This window comes from Paralichthys olivaceus, chromosome 16, assembly GCF_024713975.1.
Source record: "Paralichthys olivaceus isolate ysfri-2021 chromosome 16, ASM2471397v2, whole genome shotgun sequence".
NCBI lineage: Eukaryota > Metazoa > Chordata > Actinopteri > Pleuronectiformes > Paralichthyidae > Paralichthys > Paralichthys olivaceus.
This window is the reverse complement of record NC_091108.1, coordinates 22374911-22399896: the sequence shown is the minus strand read 5'-3', so window position 1 is coordinate 22399896 and position 24986 is coordinate 22374911. Positions and strand designations below refer to the sequence as shown.

Below are 24986 nucleotides of genomic sequence, written 5' to 3'. Positions count from 1 at the left end.
GTGATTTGTGAATAAGTGCTTTTGTGCTTTTTGCATATCAAACTGTTTACTCCACCCCCAATGCTTTAATATATATTTGCGTGCCTCCCTAATGCTATTGTTGCATTTTAGACGGTTACTGCAGCCTTGATGCTTGTATATGTATCTGCTTTACTGTCTAATGATATTGTTGCATATCAGCTGGTTTCCTGAGTTTTTAATTTTGTTATAGTTAAAGGTACTGAAAGGGTGCCTTTGGCAGAATGGCCTCATAGTGGTTGAAACGCTACACGTTCTGCCATGTTGCGCAACACTAGCAGCAGCAAACTCCGAGTAAACAAACACAGCTGATGGTCAGCTGTGCTGCGGCTGTGCGCCTCGGTGACGTCACCCCAGTGAAAGCCCGGGATGTAAACAAAGCAACTTGGGATCACAGGGGACTAGTGCTGGCGATTCATAGTAAATAAAGAGTTTTGCGGCAGATAATGCGTCATTTAAAGGCTGTATTGTGGATGCCCCAATCACTTGCATTGTATGGATATACGCCGATCGCGTGTGGATCTAAAAGCGTCCGAAGTTACTCCAAACCTTTATGGGTGAGTAGATCTACATACCATATGCTGGAAATAAGGTCCAGGTTGAAAAAAAACGAACTTCTCCTTTAAGGGGCCTTGAAGGTTAGGAGGAGAATTTTAAATTCTAGATTTAACTGGAAGCCAGTGTAGTGAAGCTAATACAGGAGATATGTGATGTCTTTTCTTGGTTCTTGTCAAGACACATGCTGCAGCATTTTGGACAAGCTGCAGTCTTTAACGACTTACTGCTGGAGCCTGATAATAAGGAATTACAATAATCAAGTCTGGATGTGACAAAGGCATGGACTAGTTTTTCTGCATCTTTTTGAGACAGGACATGTCTGTTTTTTGACATATTAAGTAAGTGAAAGAAGGTGGTCCTAGAAATTAGTTTAAAGTGAGAATCAAAGGACAAATTGGGATCAAAGATGACTCCCAAATTCCTGACTGCCTTATTGGAAGCAAGGGCAATGTCATCTAGCGCAGCTATATCATTAGATAATGTATCTCTAAGGTGTTTAGGGCCAAGTATTAGAACCTCTGTTTCATCTGAGTTAATAAGAGAAAATTTCGGGTCATCCAGGATTTTATGTCCTTGAGACATGCTTGAAGTTTAGTTAACTGATTTCACTGTTCTGGTTTTATTGATAAGTATAACTGGGTGTCATCCGCATAGCAGTGGAAATTACAGTGTGTGTCCTGATAATGTTTCCTAGTGGAAGTATATATAATGAGAATAAAATTGGGCTGAGCACAGAGCCCTGTGGAACACTGTGGTTAACTTTGCTGCACATAGATGGCCCATAATTAATTTGCACAAATTGGAATCGATCTGAAAAATATAATTCAAACCAGTTATTGAGATACGTGACCAAATCAACATGTCTCCTTATTGAGGAGTGTGATAGATGTTAGGATGGATTAAGGATCCTGTGTGCTGATCTGAAGGACTATAGGAGACTGAGTTCAGGAAGCTTCAGGAAATCATGTGGTCGGGCTTTGGATACACATGTAGGCCCAACTATTGTTCACCAATAGTAGGTCCCAACAGAATTTTGTGAAGTAGGAGTAGCAGGATGTACTGTTTGCTGTCAAACTCAGAGAGATCACAGATCTGAGGCCACCTCCTCAATTGGCAGCTCTGGCGTTTATGTCTGCCAAATATGGCATCGCAGAAATGGCCACTTGTTGAGGCCAGCCACGCTGAATTGTCAGTTGGAGACAGGTAACCTTTTTTTTTGTGCTCACCTCCAATTCTCCTATTTCTGATCACTAAACAAAACAAAGGTAAGTGTGAAGACACACTCTAGACCAGTGGTAAACAACCTTTTTAAGCTAAAAATCCCTGACCTTGGCCTTCATAAAAGGCAAGAAATACCTATTGAAGCACTGAGAGAAAAAGATGGCCAGTTAGAACTTCCAACTTGCGGCCTTCTGTACTTTGATTTGATTATTTTCATTTGTGAAAACGCCATTTCACAGAGCTAAGTGGATCCAAAGTAGGCACTCACTCTTAGTGCACATGCAGTGAGGAGAGGAAACTGGAATTTGAAAGCTACTTCTGCTCAGGATGAAAAGCATCCTCGTCTTCGATGGCCTGTGACATTTTCTCCAGTTGGGAAAGTGTGTCATCCTTCTAGGGCTGTTGCCCAAAAATAAAATCCAGATTTTCTTCTCTCAAAACCCGATTTCCGATTACGATTTTTTTGTGTGAAATGACCGCATCCACGTTCTCTTGTGCGGTCCGCTCTGCAACACACTGCTGCCATTCCAGTACGTGGTTTTTCTGGAGCTGTTGAAATAAGTTAGTCGTGCTGTGGTTTTTAACTGCCACAGACTTGAGACAGACTTTACAACGCAGAGTATTTTGCTCTTCATCCGAAGCGACGAAGCCATACCACTTCCACACAACAGACTTGCTCTTCCTCTTGGCAACGAAATCCAACGCCGACATGTTTGTTTACAATGTGTGGAGGACGGAGGCGGAAGTCACTACGGCAACACAGCGCAGCCCTGATATATGAACGGGGATTGTACCGTAAATACCCTAGTTAAAATTAAAAATCTTTTTTACGATTTTCATGTTTTCTAACTAAATAATTGCGATAACGATTTAAAAACGATTAATCAAACTGGCCTACATCCTTCCGTTCTTTAAATGTCTGGTCTTGGCCTTGAACGCATTCACTGCACTTATCATGTGGGGCAGGTGTCTGCCTTTTCCCTTGAGCTCGTTTTGCTGTTTGGTCTGTCAGAAACCACGGGTCCGGTACCCTCGCATCACCCGACAGTTCCCGGTGCTCCTCGGTCCCTCTCGACAGAATTTTTTTTTATCTCAGGCAGCAAGTCAACAAATCACTGCAGCACTTTGCCGGGACTCAACCACCGGACTTCAGCATGGAGGAGCCTTCCTAAGTGGCATCAAGCTCATCCAATAATGCCTTGAACAAGCAGTTCTGAAGTGCTTTGGCTCGAATCGAGTTTATCAGTTTGTTCACCAGTGTCATTACATGAAAAAAGTCCATGACCTTACTAGCCAAGGCCTGCTGATAATTCAGACAATGATGATTTACCAAATCAGTAAAATCATTGTCATTACAGCACAATGCTATAAAACCAGAGTGCACACCACACATTGCTGGGGCCCCATCAGTAGTAGTTGCCACATATTTTTGAATGGGAAATTCATTTTAACGATCATATATTTTTAAACTCATTGTCAATATCCTCACCTCTCATTCTCTCCTTTAAAGGTTAAGTGTGTAGAATTTAGTGACAACTAGTGGTGAAGTTGCATGTTGCAGCTGAACACCCCTCACCTCACCCTCCCTTTCGAAACATGTAAGAGAACCTGTGGTGAGCTTAAGTTGTCATAAAAACTCAAAAGGTGTTTAGTTTGTTCAGTTAGGGCTACACTCTCCCAATGTAAATATAAAGTATTTAAATATAAAGGGCCCATTCTATGGTAAAGAATTTGTATTATTTAGATGATTACACACTAGTGAAAACATCACTAGGATTATTTTATATTCAATTTCTGCCAGTAGATCCCTTTCACCTAAATCTTACATACTAGATTTAACATTTTAATATTTGTTGATCCACATCCTCTGATAGTGACTTGACCCTCCCTGTCACTGTTGCAGGGCCAAGCAGTTTTAATGTTGTCTTTGGTTTTGAATTCATTGAAAACAGTCTGCGGTAATGGCCATTGCTTCCACGAATAAATCACCATCTATAAAAGGCTTTTTGTGTTTAGCCAAAAGGTGATTTCCATGACATAATGCTTCAATAGCAGCCTTATTTTGAGTAGCAAGTTTTGTGAAAAGCGATGGCTGAGCCTTCCACTGTAATTTTACCTTGTCAGCTTTCCTTGTAAGGATTTGGTGAGGAGTCTTTAAATTTCTGATGGTTGCTGTTGTGGTGCCACTCCAGATTTCCTCTTTGCGTTCGGTGGCACAACATGCATAGACACTTTACATACACGTTTTAAACCAAGGTAAAAAGAAAGTTCTCCTCCCATTCTGAATGGAAATTGTATGTTTTACAATTACAGTAAGCTAGCCATGTAAGCTACCTATCACCGTTGGGTAGCGTATATTGATGTCTACGACAATTAACGTACCGGCACTTATCTCTTATCTCATCGTTCAAGGCAGTCTCAAAGATCTCAGCCATGCCAGCTTACTGTTAGCTACCTATCACCGGCGAGTGAGATAAGTGCCAGTTAACTCATCTCTTATCTCAGTGGTTAAGGCAGTAGCTGTTACTCTGAAAAAATACAGCAGCTAGATCAAGAGATGGAGGGAGAGACAGAGAGGGAGAGCAAGAGGGAGGGGGTGCTGATGCTATTGTAAAACAGAACATTTCCTTTTTTCTATTAATTCCGGGAGCTACAGGAAAGTCTCAAAGTGGTTGGCGACCACTGCTCTAGACCATAGATCTCAGGCGTGCTCTCTGAAAACTGTGCTGTGGATAATGTGTCGGGCAATTCCATGTCTTTTCTCTCCTGTACTTGACTGTTATACCACTGGACTCGAAGACACACTCTCAGAATGTGCATGGGGGTAGACAGTAGTTATTTCTTTCTTTTCCCTCGAGAGGCTAGTGGTCTTTATAAATTGTAACATGTATGCCAAATATGTATTTGCAACTTGACACAGGCATGTAGAATAGAAAGCCTATCATCCACAACTTGTGCAGCTTTTTTGAGTGTTTTATTTTCGATGACACTGTAAATACTTGCTATAATCTTCCTCTATTCCAATTTGTATTTGCTTCTGTGACATTTCGAACTGCTGGGAGATATATATAGCTGTAGGCAGTCAGATACTCCACTTTGTCAAGCAGTCTCTCTTGGACAGGCTTCTCCTTTAATCTATTTCCCTGGGCCTTGTTTTTTTTTTTTTTCAAGAGAGAGGGACACCCAGTCAGACTGAGAATAGCCCGCCACAAGTGGTCATCTAATAGATAAAGAATAAATGGCAATGATTATATTCAAAATGATATGCCAATGAAATCAATGCAGTATTTGGGGATGAGCGGACTAACATAAGGTCCTATCTTATACCCTCTCTCAACCTGTAGCCCATAGGTTAACCGCTATTTCTGGGTCTTTCAAAGCAGATTGAAGGTTATCAGACATGGGATGTATTTGGAAGAAAGTTTAAGGTAACAATGGAATCTTTTCCCAAGCACTTTATTAAATTCATAAAACAATGATTCGGATGCTTCTTTAACTTTTCTAAGCTTTGCTAAGCTCTGTAATTTTGCGGTGTAGAGGGTCTATTTACTTTCTTTCACAAGACAAACATACATGGACATACATGTGGGGGTGGCCATCTGCTCAATAACTTTAAGTATAAATTTACAGTGAGAACATTTCCATTAATGTATGGCGTCAGAAAAGAGTTTTATACTGTACTGTTAAATGTTTTGAGTGGTCATCAAGACTAGAAAAGTGCTACAGAACATTTACTTTGCAATCTCCTTTTCACTGCATTGTTGTTCATCATAAGATAGTGATGGAAAGACTGTCCAAGCTGAGATAGCTTCGGAGTAGCAGTTTTTGGGCAGATATACTGTGTGAAGGAGTCTCACACAAAATAGAAGAGGGCCTGATGCCCTATGAGGTGCAAATGATGGCCACATCTAGGATGGACCTGTCCAGTCTTTGATTTTTGAATCTTCTGAGATCAACAAAAACTGATCTGTTACCAGCAATAACTGTAAATCAATCGTGGAGCAGCCTGTCAAAATAAGAACTGAGTTGACCTGTAATCAAATGTCGGCTCATAGGTGCTGGTGGAGTTTTTCAGGCAAAAGCTTGAGTGCAGGATATAGTGGAAGTGCATAACACCAGAAAAATAAATAAACTGTTAAAATGAATAAATTAAAAAATTAAAAAATAAGAAGCAGGCGGACCATTGCAGTGGGTACACTTTACGCACCACTGGCGCAGCACAGACACCAATATTCACAGTTGATTTTCTAATACAATAATGGAATTTAACAGTAACAGAGCTCATTATAAAAGACAAAAAGTGCCACACCTCATTTTGTGTTTGTGTTTAAAGATATGTGGACTGTTCATATTTTAATCCATCCATCTATCCTTTATTTATACTGTTTATCCTTTGAGGGTCTGGAATGGGAAGGGTGGGGGTCCGGAGCTTACCTTGCTGATGTTTCTATGCTGTTGAGCAGTAAAGAAGACTACTTTTTGTGTCCTATATCAGATAATCTGAGCCCAAAGTCTTGTTAAACTCAAATAATTTCAGTGTCAGGGTCTGATATCATCTGGCTTCAAATGTTAGGTCAAAGCTTCAGTTTAGGGTAAGGAGGCAGCTGTTTTTTTAAGATAAGAGATAAAATAAATGAATAAATGTATTAGTCCCTAAAAGAGAAAACTTGCCATTGCAAAATAGTAGCTTCAGAAAAAGTACCAAACAAAATAATCATGCAACAAAAGGAAATAAGGATAATGGGAATCTATAAATCACAGCCTCAACTTGACATCATAAAATGAATAAAATGTCACTACATTTTTCTGGAAACCTTTCATCATAAAATCACAACAATAGACATATGCAAGAATTTATTATTAACATAGTCAAACTTTTGTTTGATGGTACAGTAATATTGATGGGATGTGGTCACAGGTGTGTGTTTAAGGAATATTTAACAACCGCTTTGTTTAACCAATCAAGGACAGGGACAATCTGTTTTATGAAAGGATTTTTATAAACAAGCTCAAAGTGTCTGCATACATGGAGGTAGAAGTCCCATGAATAAATTAATCAGCTGTCATCAAGCAAGATGTCATTATTTCCCTTTTTGACTTTCATTGCATACTAAAAATACCTTGTGTAGTGCAATCCATGACTAACTACAGTGCCCCTTCAAAAGCGCGATAATGTTTTGAATGAATCCTCTCCTCTCTCTGTCTGCTCTTATTCCAGCTGAGTGAAGTGGAGGTGAATGGCCAAATTGAGCAGTTGTGTGAGCAGGTCTACAGTGAGATGCAGTCCCAGGCCATGGAGGCTGCCATGGACAGTATGGACACCATGGAAACAATGGACACCCTTCCAATGCCAGGATGCTTCCGGATGCGAAGTCCCAGCTATGTGAGGGCGATTGACCAGGGGTGTGCGGGAGAGGAAGAAGGAGAAGAGGGGAGACCACTGCTCCTGCTGCCCTCCTCCCCACCACGCACATCTGCCACTACTGTGAGAACCATCCAGAGCAGTACAGGTAGGGCACTACAGGAAAGCAATGGATGTTCCGTCTCAGTGGGTCTTATGCAAGAACATTTCCTGACTCTTATACTAAATTTCTCTGACATGTGTAATTTTAGTTCATACAAGCATGAAATGTCAGATTCAGCAAACACTTCTAACTACGAATGAATGCCAACTGTGCGTACTTAAGCAAAGGTGCACAAGGATAGCAAATTGGTATTATTACCACCCCAAAAATACCATACAAAGATATCCTTTCTTTCACATGTCAGAAGTATACATTCATGAAAATGGCATCAAAGTGTAAAAGGAGGAATTTCAAAATCTTTTGATATGAAAGTGACTTGAAAAATGTCCCACCGAGTACTGACTGTAGCTGTAGGAGAAGTCTCAGTCACTGTCAATAGGTGATGTTGCACTGGCATGTTTTCTGTTAGTGCAACCAAAATGGACAATGACAGTTTCTAAGCCTTTTTCAGTTTGACCCTGTAGTCAGTTATAGAATGCTGCAAAAGAGAAGAAAGGGTGTTACATTCAGTGAATGCAATTGACTATCAGGTTTCCTCTTGACAAAAGATGTAGGCTACTGGTTTAACAGTGATCATTTTGTTATAATTCTTATTTTTAATCTGGACTGCAGTTCTGTGGATTACATAAATTACATAAATAGACAACAGTGTTTAAAAATCACTTTTTTTCTTGCTTGAGTCAAACAGTTATTTCAATAGGGGAGAATTTGTTACATTTTTGTTCAGTGTTTGCACTGAATCAGATGGTAAGATTTATAGTCCCGTATAACATGGTGTAGTACACACATAACAAGAGAAAGAATTATAAAATGCTTGGGGCTGCAGTTGCACGCATAACTGCACTCTGCAATCTGATGTACGCTGTAACAACAAACCAGATATCACACAAAGATAATCTTTTCAAAGCATAAAATGCTGTCGTCATATATGTGGTATTTGAATGCAACCCACAGGGGCTTTGTGTCAGCTGTTTGGTATTAGGAATGTCCTTTTTTTCAAAGTGCTCAACTGGAGATGACCTACATATAATGCTCCTCTGGGAATTCTTAGTTCACCAAGACGATATATGGATGCACACACACACAAACACACACACACACACACACACACAAACACACACACACACACACACAGGCATGAATGTGTATGTACCAGAGATGGGGGTAAATAACCAAATAATAGACGGGGCGTTTATTTGTTTCAATCACTTAACAGACCAGGCGTTTATTTGGGACCAGGCGGCAGAGGAAACGGTTTAGTCAACCAGCACTCACGGCAAAGTCCTCATCTCTGCTGTCACTCAGGGTGGAGCACATTTGTTTTGCCATCGCCCTGATCATTTTGCGGGACACTCTCTCGTGGCATGCCCGTTTGCTGATAACCCATTCCCACATGTTTATTTCAAGCTCCTCGTTAGCCTTCTTCCTCCCTACACCAGGCAGCCTGGCTCTTTTGCTGTCCTCCTCGGACAGACGCTGAAGCTCAGTTTTATTTTTTCGCCAATCTCTCACTGTTTTGGGGTTGACAGAGAAATGTGTAGCAGCTGCTTCTCCCGAGTTTTCCTCTGCATATTTTATGACAGAAAGTTTGAATTTCAAGTTGTATTTTTGTTTTTTTTGCTCGACGGAGCCTTGGCGATCATCAGAAAGCAAGCACAATAGCTGTGCAGTATCCTTAACAGACTGGATAGCAGCAGATGATAGAAGGCTCATTACAACCAGAAGAGACATGAGACTTTTATTTTTTAGAGACTTGAGACTTGACTTGGACTCATGACCAAAGACTTGAGACTTGATCAAGTCTCACCCCACAAAGACTTGAGACTTGACTTGGACTTGTGACCAAAGACTTGAGACTTGACTTGGACTTGCAAAAAAAGACTTGTGAACATCTCTGGTATGTACAGTATATTCACTCATGCACAATCTTACCATTCCACTGCAGTCACACAGGAGAGTAGATGGTGTGCTTTTCCACCACATAACTAGAAATTGGGCTGGTAAATGTTGTCTTTGAATATAAGGTAGGGAAACACACAACAGAACATTCTCCTCCTGGGAAGATAACCCCAACAGATGAAAACTGATAATCAAGTTTTGTGACAGTCCTATCTTTTAATTTCTTCTGTGTATTTTCTGAGCATTTTTGTAAGCTTTTAGGGGGGTTTGCCACAATGCTTTTGAGAAACTTGGGCCTAAAATGGCACAGACCTACTTAGGAAGGTTTAAAGGCTCTAATGTTCAGAAAACACATCACTTTCCTCATACTTTCCATTTCTGCATCACCTTTTCTCATTCTCCGTCTGAAAATTTTGGTTTTAACTAATGTCTCTTTAAGGCCCCTCTCCCAATAAAGCCTAGTCTACTTTTTTTGCCAGCCTAGTTTACAGTGTTGTGATGGGTCGAGCGCTTCCACCATGTGTAGGAAATGTTGCTCACCGCTCTCGCTTTACCTTGGTTTGTTACGGGGGAATGCATAGACTGTATATTGCTAGGGGATGGCTCCAAAAATCTCTGGCTGCATAGACCGCCATTTAGAAAACGTCAACTTCTTCTCATGAACAACCAAGTCCATATATGGTAACTGACAATTTCATATAGCGATTTTCTAGTCAACGACCACTCAAAGCGCTTTACGGTACAGTTTAGCCATTCACCCATTCACCCATTCACACACATTTATACCATGCATCTATGTGCAGCACTTTCTCTATCATACATCATGCATGCACTGTCGGGGCTATTTGGAGATCAGAATCTTACCCAAGACACTTTGGTGTGCGGAATTGGGGAGACTGGGATCAAAGCACCAACCTTCTGGTTGTTGGAGAACCCGCTGTATCTCCTGAGCCACATATATTTTTTCCATACGTCATTATGGTTTCAATAGTTAAATCCACTTTTTTATCAGTGTTCTGGTGATCAACTGGATATGAGGACTAAAGGGGCGATAGGTTTGTGGGAATGCTGGTATGATTGACAGCAGTGTTCTGAAATGATAGCCAGCCGCTCTGACAGTTCAGACGGGGTGGACTGGAGGGTAATTTACTGCTGCAAACACATTGTTTTGCTACATTTACCCTTAATTTTTCTGTTTCACAAAACGTTTGGCTGTTTGTATTGATGAGTTTTGGGTTCTGATTATTGCTTGTTCTCCGCTAATAATAGACTCAAGAGGGAGCCATTTTTTTTCGGTAAGTAAACACTTGTTTTCTTAATGTTTTACAAATTTTATGTTCACATGTGTACTACAGACTGCAAATGTTGGTTTGACCAAAGAAGGGGAGATTATTACCATTGTAATATATATCACAGTTAATGAAAATTGTGGGTGTATGTTACTAACCAAGCTAGCAAGGTAGCACTAGCGTAAGCTTTTATCCTGCTAATAGTGCATGTCCTTGCCAGGCTGATAACCTGTGTTAACCACATACTGTGGGGTGCAATGCATTAGTGTTGACCTTGACAAAAAGGAAACTTTTTAAGATGACGTTTGTGCACTACATTAATGTTATAAAGTGACATGAATGTTTTGAAACAGTTACATCAACTTTCTTCCAGGGGCTGACAGACTGAAGAAATGGTTGACGTGAAAGAACTGGCAGCTCACACTTTGAGGAGGATCAGTTCTTCACAGTCAAAAAGGTACACAGATATGCACTAATAAATGCACTAACTACACTCTCCAAATGTTGTGAATGTGACTGAAATACAAAGCCTTACATGGTTACCTTTTACTTATAATTTAACTGAATATGGGGACACCAACATTAAAGTAAATCATTTGCAAAAAATTTGGCAGTGTAATGTCCAAATTTCTCCTATATAATGTGAATACTTTTTTCACAATCTTTTTCTCCTCATTTTGTATGTTAATATTTCATTCTGTTTGGTTCAAATTGTTTGAATGTAAGGGTATTGTTGTGTTGAGTGTTCCTTCAACTAATACAGCCTTAAATAACTCTCCATGTTCTCACCTATGTGCTGTAGCCATTACATTTGTGATGTGATGGCTCAAAGACTTGAGCTACTCAGCAGCCTACCATCTTATATTAATCATAAGGTATCATGATAAAGCATTACTATACTTGCTTTCAGGCATGCGCTGAACTCCGGAGATCCTCTGGACAGTTATCTGTGGAGCTTTATGAGTGAGAGCCAACCAGCCCCCTATTGTAGGAGCAAATATCTCCTAATGAAAAATTGATTCTATATACGGTGTATATAGAAGACAAACAATGCTAATCATTTGGCCAAATGTTGTTGTTTGTCCTCTATGAGCCTCCGTACTTGAGTTATATTTACGGCCAGCCAATCAGCACAAACTCCTCACCTGGAGTCATGGGTCATTGTGTTGTTTTTTCCTGGACTTTATTGGCGACTAGCAGGGGATGTGCTAGCTGGACATAATGCCGGATGTATTGCGCAGACCTCACCCTGTTGTATTTGATGGAAATGTGACAGAGAATTGATATTTTAGCAATATCTTTATCACCGCACATTACTCCGTTAAGCCTGCAAAGACATCATGTTCTCCTCAACCTTGCTGGACCAGAAGCCATCAAGGAAGAGCGTTCATTTGTCTATGCAGCTGAAGTGTGCTGACCCAAGACAGACAGAGCTGTAATTACAAAGAACCATTTCAATCAGCCGCATTCACGAGAAGACGGATGAAAGTAGCAAGAAGCTAACCACACAAGCCACCAGCGTTGATGCAGTAAAACCAGTTTCAAGTAGAATGCAGGAGTCAGAACCACAGTCATTCTCTCAAACAATTACAAACTGCAATAACTGTGGAAACAGTGTCCAGCTTACAGACAACAATGCCATATTTTCACACAGAAGGATATACAGTCATGAAGTGATCATGGATCAGCCCACACGTCACGAGGATGAAATATTTCATGTGGACCGTATTGAAGTTAAAATTGTGTTGACTGTGTCAAATACAAATCTAAAGAGCAGAATGAAGAGGAGGAGAATAATGCAAAAACGCAAAGTGATGTCACAACAGACACAAGTGACTAATGGTAAGCAACTTTCAAAGCCAAAGAAAGTCACAAACCTTGTTGCTTATTATGGCACCAGGACTGAAACAAATTGCACAGTTACACTGTCATGCTTTTTAAAGGAGCAGTACCACCAATTATACATACTCCATGAAGGTGGAACCCAGCATACAGCCTGTGGTCCAGCCAGCTCCACGCATCCTGGTCCCGATGCAAGGTAAAGTCAAAGCTGAACTATCTGTGTCATAACAACCGTCGCTGTCAGTAAGGAGGGAGGTGGTAGTCTTAGGGGCTATTACTACTCAGCCCAATTAGAAATTGTTCTTTGGTGTGATGGAGGCAAAATAGAATAAGAATATAAGGGTATCACAGTACAAGCAATGATTGGAGATTATAAATTAATGAAAATGTATCAAGACCACTGAAACCCTGTCACCTCATTAACCTTACACACTTGGTTTGAAATTACTAAACAATTACATCTATGGATACAATTAAAAAATCTTAGATGTTTTGCATATCACAAAGAATTTCAACCAAACTGCACAGACTTTAGATTTAGGTACTAGATAAATAAGGACATTACTGCTTTCTGTAATACAATCTGGAACAATACATTAAAATGCTTTCAAACACAAAGAAAACAATATAATTCAGAAAAACATGATTTTGGGCAACTCAACTTGTCTCCAGTCTCTCATGTGTCTTTCCCTCTGTGGCAGCTTTTTCTTCTGCCTTTTAAGAGTAATCAGCATAGCTGGTGCAACTGGAGGATCTCTTTGAGCCACCTCCACGCATACAACAAGGTTTTGATGCTATTGTAAAGCTGTGACTTACAGGAAGTCACAAACCACTTAGGTTGCGTCTCTGAGAGAGAAAGAGAGAGCGTGTGTGTGACACGGGCAGTGTTGGGCAGTAATTATTCTAGAATGAGTAGTGTGAGGGGTTACAATTACCAAGATAGTAGGCAGTTGCTAGCCAAAGAGCTATATCAAGCATGGAGGCTGAGGGAGAAGGAGAGAGGCACACTTTCCTCACATCTCCAATGGCAACACAGCAATGTGAAACTTGTGGAAAAAAACACCAGCGCTGATAGGTAGGCCTCCACTGCTAGGGATACATGCACACTGACCAAGCAACAGAAGCTGGATTTCAGAGCTGGACATGGTGGCGGAGAGACATTAATTGGACAAGATCTGAGAAAACTCGTCGCTGGAGATGTTGTCAAGGAGATGTTGTCAACGAAGTATATCAGTGTCAATTCGGAGTCCGACTCAGACCTCGAAAAAGACTATGATGAGGACGTCACTTTTACAGATCTCACAGAAGCCCTGTTGGCAAGTTGACTCTCCCCCCACATTACAGGTGTGCATTGCATTCACTTAACCTGGTGTCCATCAGTGAGGTTGAGAAATATTTAACTTCCAGTGCAGATACCAAGGCCATATATAAGAGTAATATTGGGAAATGCACAGCTCTTTGGACCAAGGCAAGTCTATATAAACTCGCATCAGAACAGTCAAGTCAGGCACAAATTTAAGAGGCGCTTTACGCTTTTGGGGCACGCGAAACACCCTCTTCTCTGACAATGCCAGGCAATACACCAGCCAGAATTTCTAAGACTTTGCCAAACAATGGGATTTTGTCCATGCCACCAGCAGCACCAAGTTTTCCCAATCAAACAGGCTTGCACAAAGAGTTGATCAGAGTGCCAAGCAGCTGAAGGAGAAATCATGATGTCTTCCTAAATATCTTGAACCTCAGAAACATTACTTATGATCCAGCATTGGGGTCCCCTGCTGAGCGTCCAGTTCCATTAAATATTCCCTTGGAAATCTTTGAAAATGTCAGAAAATGCCTCTTACTTTAAAAATGGATCTATTCACAGCAATATTCTATAAACATCTCAATAAATGGTCTGTATTTATAAAGCACTTTTTTATCCTTGATATCCACTCAAAGCGCTTTACAGTACAGTATAATACATTGGCCAAATATAACAACTAACTTCAACTGTCTACTTTGCCCAGTGTTCATTGTCAGAATCTAAATGATGAAAAGAAGCAAGAAAGCATTCAATTGGAAACATAAAAAAATTCTGCCATAAAAAGTTGGTAAATGTTTTTACTGATTACATTAATACAATTTTAGTTCGGGAGAGAAAGAAGATAACTAGATCAAATGCATTGCATGGAAACTGAATCCTTTGGGAGAAATTGGTGTGTTGGGGGTTGTTGGTGACTGTCCCCTCTGGTAAAAATTTAGAATAACCAATAATTACTACAGTTTATGCGATTGAACTTTGTATTGAACAAATGAAACCAACATGATTAAACAGCATTCATTTTCCAAAGAAGACAAAATTTACCTTTTGCCTTATCAATCAAAAAATTAATAAGATTTTTCATTCATTAAATTACATACATCGTAAGACACACAAGGAAAGCATCATTTCTAATATCTACCTTCATTGATTTGTCACTCATGGTTCAATAACAATAATGTTAATTTGACATTATTATTATCAAAGCTGTTAAAGCTAAAATGAAAAGAGCCTTGTAATCATGATGATGTCCTTGTATGATTACAATTCTGTGCAAGTTGCTATTATTAAAGCTCATACCAGACTTGCACCTTAAAATCATGAAATATAAAGCTTTAGCTCCACAAATATCTTAATTGCACAATATAAATGTGATTTTATCAATTTACACCATTAGAAAGATTTACAAAATAATTAAAAATATTAATTAACTAAATAATCTGCATAATTTATAATCAATTGAAAAACTAAAAATGTATTTGTGACTCAAAATTAAAGTGTTATTAATGTTTGCATATTAAAAAGAGGTAGTTTAATCTCAGGTGTATAACATTAGTAATAGGTATAAACTAGAACTGGCACCACTCAGTAGACTTTATATCTCCGCAAAGGCCTAAAAACTCTATTGTCCATTTAAATGTGACCAAAGAAGTGACAGGTAATATAACTGAGTACATTTTAAGTACTACAAATTTGATTAAAAAGTATTGAATAAATTAAATACACTTAAACAAATGGAAATTGGTTTATATTTATTGAATATATTGTAGAAATTGGTCTGTATTTACTGTTTCATTGTAGTGGAAATGTATTTATATTTACTGAATATTTGGTTACGTTATAAAGACAATAAGTAAACTACTGATGACTTTTGAATTCTGCCAGTTGGTGAATCAGATTGAGATGGGGATGATTTAGTAACACCTCCTGTTTCTGTAGTAATACTTTAAAATTCCCTAATAGAAAACAAATGTACAATGATTATTTACCTGACTCCACAAACCTCAGTAGTTTGCCAATAATTACTGGGAGTTACTTGTGACTGTATTTTGTGTTTTGACCTTCCCAAGACAACAGGTGGGAGAGATGAGAGAGATAGAGACCACCTTCTTTATATTTTATATGTACTTCAACTTACCTCATACCTCAAGAGTTGATCTGTCGATTCCCCAAGGTAAACCATCAAACAATGAAAGACAACATCTCTGATTATGTTGATGCTAGGATTGCTTGGACAAAAATAAACATTATTCAAGTTCATGGTGTAAAAATCATCCACTGACCTAAAACTTGTTAAATCTTATATTATTGTTAAACAAGCCTCTATCAAAGATCCTTGATGTGCTGTCTCAGGGAGCAGTATAATGAAACCCTTTTTGTCGTTACTGAGGTTTCCTGGAAATCAGAAGTGATTCCAGAAAGTTGTTAGTCCCAGTAAAGAAATAGTGCATTAAAAATAAAAAGACATTTTACACCTTGCTTTCTGTATGGATTAACAAACATGACATAACATGTTAATCAGTGAGCTTTAGATATGTTGGTAAATTTTGTTACCTTTGGAAAGAGCCAGCTGTTTCCCCCGTTTACAGTTCTTTGCTGTTACCTTGAACCAGATAATACACAGGAGGGAACTACATTCTAGATGTACACAAACATATGTAGCCCCTTATTTGTGGATGATCACAGCAGACCTTCTAATAATCATAATCATGTGCTTCAAAAGGCTGTAATCAGAACCGTTGCAGGTTGAGGGGATGGAAACAGAATCAGTCATTTCAAATCAATGTATACTCAGTGCTGCTGCTTGAAACAAGTTCACCTGTTCAATGTAATGCAATTCAATCAAATTGTTCTGCCAGAGTTTTAACTTTTATGATGGCTGTAATGTTCAGGTTTTTTTTAAACTGTCATAAAAGTGTTTTAATACAGTAAATTCTATTGCATAGTTTTTTAGCAGAAGTCATTTTAATGAAGATATTGTACTGGACTATCCTATATTTGGAGGTTTTTCTTGACCCCCACCATGTATCTAAACATGGACTACAAAGAATTAGAAACAACCTTTAGATCAATGCAGTTCAATACAGCACCACTTACCTGTGACCTTAAATTAAAATATAATTGAATGTACACTTTTATGACAATGTCAACAAAAAACGAACATTACAAACTTAATAAGAATAATTATGTGGCCACTGAGTGTATACTAACTATTTTAAAAGGTATGTAATTATTTCATATTCTTTTTGTAGAGAGAATCACAGGCCAACATTACTTCCTGTAGATTTAAGTACTAAGAAATTGATATTCAAGCAGTTTAATCACAAAATGCCTGAAATAGAATATCAGCAAATATTATACTAATTGAAGGATACCTTGAGTAGGATAGCCTGCAACCTCAACCCCATGGTTCCTCCTTTGAACTGGAAGACGTTCAGAAGCTTGGGAGTGTATTCATGCAGCTTGGACATGAACTTTGATTCAAGGTACACCACTGTGATTCTGTGAAACTCATTGTCAATCTGAAAGACAAATAATGAAGCCAGCTTTAAAGCCTAAAATATTACAAGTATACATATTGTTCTTGAAAAAAGTGGCACACCTCTGTCTTGCTCCAGTTTCCATTACTTAGTGCAAAGTAGCCACCATTGTTTCAACTGTGATCTGGTTTGTGATAGACCATCACACCATAATCACCTAGTTAAATAATTAATATTTTTGAAATAATATCACAGGGTGATAAAAGATTTTTTTCTCTCTTAAATGTTATCAGAATATTTTTCATACTAATAAATGTCCATACTAAATAAATAACCACAAAAGTATGCACAACATGTACAATTACATCAACCTTAGTTTTGTCTAATATAGAAGTAAGATGTTTTGGGTCATCCAGGCCTTGATGTTCTTGAGACATTCCTGAAGTGAATTGGCCCTAAACATCTCAGAGAAACAGTGTCTGAGAGTCACCTTGGATAGAAATCCAATGTTTGTGTGCCACTGTGAAAAAATTCCTTTAAGTGCTATACTTGCACCCATGGGTTTAAGCCTCCTTGCTCATGCCCGAAGTTGTGAGATCTGAGTTGCGTGCAGAACTACGCGTGTCCGCACAACACAAGTTACTCATGGATAAATGGTGTAGTTTAAATTGCACTGTTCCGTTCTTATTAACTATTTAAAGAACTTTACATTACAGTCACATTCACCCATTCACTCACACATCCATACAGCACATGTATACACAGCTGTCAGGGGCAGTTTGGGGTTAAGTATCTTGCTGTATCTTGGGCATGTTTTGTGTCCTTCAGTTCAGAGTTCGATTCCACCCCCTCACTCCTCTCCAGCTCCACTCTATGTATGAATTTGGTCACTTCTGGCACCAAAAACCAAAGATGCTGTTGGTCAAAATCCAAACTTGAGGCTTCAAAATAGCAGTTTACAAACCAATGGGTGACATCAAGGTGGGTTGCTAGACTAGCTGCATTATGCAAATGTATAGCATGGTGCAGAAGTGCCAGCCAGACTATTGAAGAGTCATTTCAGGAGCTTCAGGAGCAGTGTGAGAGAGGAGAGGAGCTCCCTTTGCCACAGACTTTGGGCTTTGAAAAACCATAATATGTCTCCTTTAAAATATGACATGTATCTACATATGCTATATAGATTAGTGAAAAAAGCATCAGTATAGCCAGACCTAACCAATCATATGTGGTGAGATGTGGTTACTTAAATATTTAACCTTTTTCCACACAGGGTCAACAGTACAAGAAAAGTGTATGACGACCAAGGACAGGTCATATTTGGCAAAAACATTCACTCGGAGTCAAGAATTAACTAATTTGATTTTGGTAGCAAAAGGTCAAAGAGTATGTTTGTATGTCTTGTTTTTCTTGAATGTAATATATTAAGATCAGCTTGAGGGAGTGTCTTCAAATTAGGTCCAAACACTCACTTTGGGTTAGGGATGACATATAGATGAACTGATTTCATTTAAGTAGTACGCAGAGAAAAAGACATCTGCTGCTTTGTTCTGTACCTTGGTTAGAAGGAAGATAACCTCTTCAAGGATTTTACTGTAAGCAATTCAACATCTTGAAAGAAAATGCAATCCACTGTAGGTATAGTGTAAATTACTGCACTGCTGCCTATTTAGATTTCGGGACAAACTGAAGGTCAATTAAAAACAGAACTAGTAACAACTAGAAAGTAAGATAATTAAATGTTTTTACTAGTTATACCATTAAAGGGACATTTCTAGTCTATTACAATTGGTATAGCCATATTAACTACACCTCTTTTTTGATGACAGTCTAAAACTGAAAGTGAGGCCAACCAAAATCCTAGCTATAATCCACACAAAAAAATTGGCACATTACTATTATAAATGCACGTCAAAGAAAATCATATTATAAATAGTATACATTTTTTAAGTAATACATTTTAAATTACATTTTACTGTTTGCCTTAGTTGTCTCCTCTAAATTAGTGTCAAGTCAACTTTATTATCAATAATGCCATATGTGCAGGACATACAGAGAATTGAAATAGCGTAAGTATATACGTATAAGTATCTTGACCAACCTTGGTTTATTAATAAATCATTTTTCAGATCTTGTTGCGTTAATCATAAGAAATGATAGACACAACTGCAAAAATAAGACCCAAGTTGTCACAAATTAAGTTATCCTTAATTTTCCTACAAAGCAAACTGAATCTGTTTTATACAGGAAACTTGTTGGATGGGTTTCAGGCATCGACATTCAAAACACATCATATACCGAAATAATAAATGATCTGTATTTATATAATGCTTTTCTAGTCTTGATGACCACTCAAAGGAATTTACATTACAGTTTTGCCAATCACCTATCATAGAAATGCTTTTTGCTTTGAAGTATCTGGCATTACTCCCAGAATCTCTGCTCGATACTTTCCTAGATTAACCTGCAGTAAGTACACTTTATTCAAATGAGCCAATTAGGTCATATAACATGGCATTTAAATTGATAAAAGAAAAATAAGCATGGGTTATTTTAACATTAGTGTGTTTTCTCATGTTTATTTATGCAATCTATATTCAGACCATTTGAGTTAACTGTATGTATGCATTATTGTGTGTGTTTGTACAAGGGTTGAAATAAAATAGATAATGGCTCTATTGATCAACTGAATGAGAATGACACTGTAAAAGGTCTGCCACAGACATCCACCTCATTATCTAAAACATGCTAACCTCATTTCATTTGCTTTACAGGACACCGACGAGTTTGAGGCAAGCCTTGATAGGCAAGTGATGAAAATTGACTTCATTGGTGATTAGCAGTCCACCCCAGGATCTGACCGCATGACAGCAACGATCGTGGTTGAGGAAGCCAAAATCTTGAAGGGATAGGATATCCCAAAGTGCCGTGCTGATGGTCCTAATAATGTATTCCTCTGAATCTGAGCTATCGCAAGGAACTTTACTCTACATTTGAAGTGTTTCAGAAGCCATTCCTTGAACGTGATGGACTAAAAAACAGTACCAAAGTAACAAATCTCGAGAACACGATTTTGAAAAATTTAGTTCATAAAATTTAAGATGAAGATGAGTCAGTGTTAAGTACTTAACTGCTATTCAAAACAATAAAGCTAATTTCCAATCATTTTCTTGTTTTTGAATCATTTTTTTTAAAGCTACTATAAGAACAAAACACTAAAAAGCTAAAAACTACATAAGAAAATGTAATTGGAGCAATTTTTAAAGGGTTTTTAACTTAAAACCTTGTGTTCATAATTATGAAAAACAAGAACAAAACACTTCAACACACACAATTCCTTTTCAATAATGCTGAAAAAGCCAATGGGTCAAATTAATTTCAATGAGGATCAATTTAAAAAGTTTTGTTTATTCTAATTCTTTAGTAAGCAATCATTGAAAATATATTTTAGGTATATGTTTGATTTCAGAGGAGAAGCTAATTCCTCTACCTTAATGGTGTTTGTTGGTTAAAGTTAATTTCTTTGTAAGTTGCCATAACAAAAAAAAAATTGATGCATACTGCTGATTTTTTTGTTGAGACTAAACAATAGTTTTTAGAGTGTGCACATAAACAATCTGTTTAATTTATTGCTTTAGTTAGGAAGATGTGAGCTTAACACCGCTCTACCTCCTGACCCAGAGCCACCCCAATTGCCAACCAATATTTACTCTCCCAGTCCATTTGTAATTTTCTTCCATTTTAAGCTATATTTTACATGACACTCTTTGGAACAGCTTTGCATTGCACCAACACCACCAAATGATGACTATTTTAAACAAGCCTACAGCCAGATCCTGCACTGCCCCATACAACTGTCCAAAACCTCTTGTTTCTAAATAAGTGGTTACTAAGAAACTTGTAGAAATTATGCATGGAAACAACAAATTTTGAACCTAATCTTATAGATTTTTAACCTATTCTTAAACTGCAGAATTTTTAGCATCTGTGTTTTTTTATTGCTTCTGTGCATCTGTGGATACTTGGCCTGAGCCTGACAGCAACCAATGGGACTGGGCTGGTGCACACAAAATGTTTTATTCAGGCTTCAGGCCACTGCTCAGTGCGTGGTGTGCACTGCTGCCACAGACCTGGGTGCAATGCGCACCGTGTGGTGTGGTTGCATCTCCTGAGCCATCTCTCATTTCAGAAAATAAATAAACTTGTTTTTCTGAATTAACAGGCTATACTTGGATGGCATATTTTAACTTAAAGCTGTAAAACTATCGAACATGTGACACATTAAATATGTAAACACCAGTATGTAAAACCTAACTATTTTTTGTGACTAAATATCCTCTCCAACATGTTCATGAGTACAAAATTATGATCTCTTGCAGTATAGACCAAATACTTTTCATGCATTAAAAAAAAATTATGATGATGACTAGAGCTTATGTCTTTTTTGAAGACAAAAATTTTAAAATATTATGGTAATTATAATCTTTTCATATGACTGTTGAGTTAAGAGTAAAAAATACAATAACTGATTATTTTACACAAGCCTTTCAGTTGTGCAGTCCGCGTAAGAGTACTCTTCAGTGTGTGTACATTCTGTTCTGAACCTGGCTCTGGGCTGAGGATAACAGCGGACATTAAGGTTAAAAACATGGTGTAAATGAAGCAGTTTTGAGTCAAATTTCAATGTCAGGGCTTACTGACACCACAGAAGTGGTAACGCAGTAGTGGTAACGCTGTTTACATCCATTGGCATAATGGTGAGTAGATAATGAGAAATACATACAGATGGAATAAGCAAAGTAAATTGCTCATATTGACAATCAGGGGACATACTGGCTAGAGCAGATTTATCTAGTTTATCAAAACATACTGCTTGTTTCTGACTCAATATGTAGAGTAGTAATGCCACTCACATAATTCCATTCCTTTCTGGAACCTTTACAGACACATAAACCTTTGAGGTTTTGTTTCCGACTTTTTATCTTTGTTTATTGACCTTTCCCCTGTGTGGTTTTGATACCACTGGCTGATCAGACTGCCCACCTGTTTAGCAAACTCATATGTATGATTGACGTATCCTCCTCACATCACCATAGGCTGTTATATTCTCTGTCAAATGACCACCCCACTCAAAGCTCACTTTGCTTTAGTGTGTGATATTATTTTCGCCCTGATGCAGCGCGTCCACTCCGCTCTGCATCTGCCACTTGGCTTGATGCTCCCTCACTGCGAGGGACAGCTAGCTACTCAGCAAAATCATGACTGTTTGCTGTTCTGGCTCCCAAATGGTGGAATGAGCCTCCCATTGACATCAGGACAGCAGAAATTCTACACATCAGACATATCTCTTCTGACTACAGCTTGGTTAAGGAGAAAAAATAAATACATTATAAATTTAAATTTAAAAAAAGTATATATTTTACTTAAAATTAGCACTTTGTAGTTTGGCTATTTTGGAAGCTAATTGAACTTACATGATTCCAGCTGTTCTTGAATGCACGTATTGTAAGTCGCTTTGGATAAAAGCATCAGCTAAATGATATGTAATGTAATGTAGTTCGAAATACACGCATGAATAAGTAAGAAGTTTAAGACAGGGATAAGAAAAAGTTATTGCACGAGGCCTAATGTCAGAATCATAATGAGTCAAACTTGATGAGGCAGAAACCAGGAATATTATCCTTGTATTCCACACATTCTTTAGGCTAACTCACTTCTTTCTAATTTAAACCCAATATTTTCTTACTTGGGGTACCGCCACCCCAAATAAGAAAAAGGCTCAGGAGGTAGAACTGGTCATCCACTGATCAGAAGGTTCCATCCCTGCTCCTCCTATCTGTATGCCACTGAAGTACAACCCCATTCACACAATGCCACCATTGGCACCAATGTTGATTGCACTACTGTTTTTCATAACCTCATCCAGTCAATTCTGTATCTGTAGGTGCCTTAAGTTCTGTCACTATATTCTGATTTATCTTACTACCTCATTTTAGTTTCTGATTTTAGTTCTGGTTTAGATTTATATATTATAGACTGTTACATTTTTATACACTGATTTTCACTTTATGCACTGTCCATAGTTATAGCACTAAACATAGTTTCATTAAATATAGTTTTACACACGGTTACACTACATTCCGATTCCACATTTTAGAGTTTATTGTTTTATTATTTTTGTTTATTGAATGTTTATTAACACCATGGGTTTGCAATTTCAATATAGGACATATGTCCTGTACATTTGCAGAATTGACAATAAAGCAAACTTTGAAATGCATCAATGACAACATCTGATGATATTCATCAGACTTGCTCTTGAATCACTTGGAAAATGTTAAAGATTATCTTTAAATCAGAGCATATCTTTTCACAGACCATCAAACAGCAATGCAGTTTCTCAGTATATAACATGTCAGTCAAACAAGCTGACTTCCAAGAGCCAAGAGGCTAAAAAGTGCTCTTTCAAAAGTGCCCCCTAAGAACCTTTAGCTTTCTGCTGAGAAATCAGAACCCAAGTGATGAGCTGCTCTGACCCTGTCCATAGGCAACATGAATATTCTGCTGATGTTAGTCTGCAGGCTCAGCACTGTGGAAGATAGACACAGAAGAGATATGGAGGAGGAAAAATACTTTCCTCACTGCATATTTGAATTTACAGGGTAAAAACCAACCTCACCAGGATTATCTTAATTATTATTCCTCAAATCTTGAAGTATTAATTGAAACCACAAAAGAATTATCACACTGCGGTTGTATGTGACCCCCAACCTGTTTCCATCAACATACATTTTTTTTAATATAAGGTCACCGTAACCTTTGACCACAGAAATCTAGTCAGCTAATCTTTGGCTCCAAGTAACAACTATTTAAATGTTATAGAAATTCCCTCAAGACTGCCATGAGATATTACATTAAAGAGGCCATGTTTTGTGAGGCCACCTTGACTTTGCCTTTTGGTCAACAAATTCTAACCAGGTCACCCTTAAGTCTTAGTGAATTGTGCCTGATGTAGTGAAATTCCCTATGTGCAGTGGAGGATTTAGCAATTTGGGGGCCCGAAGCATGAACAGGCATGGGGCCCTCTGCATTCGTTCACTTTTTTCAATCCTTATTTATCTAAGTCCTACTTGTAACGTAATTAGACCTAGGTTCACCGGAACTATAGCTGTGCTTGTTTGTAGTTTCTGTGAAAAGGTATCCATATTTGTGACCTTGCATGCTGTTTCAGTGGGCTGCGAGACACCTAGCTGAGGGTTTTTTTTTCTCGGTCTCCAATCAGAAGGCAAGAAGAGCACATAACACAGTCCTTTTTTCCCACTGTATACAAGCCAGGACCTGGTTATCTTTTCTCCATTCCTCATTTGCATGTAATAGTTATTGCTTGTAAATCTGTGCCCCTCTTGATTTTTAGAAAAAAATTATGTCTTTTACCTAAACTGGTCATCTTCAAATAAGCCTGTAACACATTGGTTAGTAGGGGGACTGCTACACAGTAGCTGTTGATCACCTTCATCACTTTGTTGTCTGGGCCTATCTGTATCAGCATAGTTTGACTGGCCAAACAGTCTTGAGACCTGGGCTAGGATAAAGTGACGAGTACAGGTAATAATCACTTTTAGTAAAAAATAATAACTATACAGCAACTGTCTGTATCACATAATCAATGACAATGGGGCATGTTAGTGTACAGATCCGGTTTTGACAATTGTTTGGTTTAATTTTTCCACATTCTTCATTTTGGCTGCATCTCAGGCTATAATTTAGCTGTAAATGTTGCAGAAACCTACTCTCCACTGGGTGCCTTGGTGTATGTGAACATGGCAGATTTTTGGCACTCTGTGCTGCACAAAAA

The 24986-nt window shown here is 38.2% G+C and overlaps 1 protein-coding gene across 5 annotated transcripts in view; it reads left to right on the top strand.

Moving 5' to 3' along the window:
- Positions 1-24986, top strand: part of dlgap1a (discs, large (Drosophila) homolog-associated protein 1a) — a 102588-nt gene that overhangs the window by 55017 nt on the left and 22585 nt on the right. For all 5 annotated transcript variants that reach the window (XM_069511335.1, XM_069511334.1, XM_069511333.1 and 2 more), the window contains exon 6: positions 7016-7307. In XM_069511335.1, coding sequence (XP_069367436.1) covers positions 7016-7307 — 292 coding nt within the window. The remainder of the gene's footprint in view (positions 1-7015; positions 7308-24986) is intronic.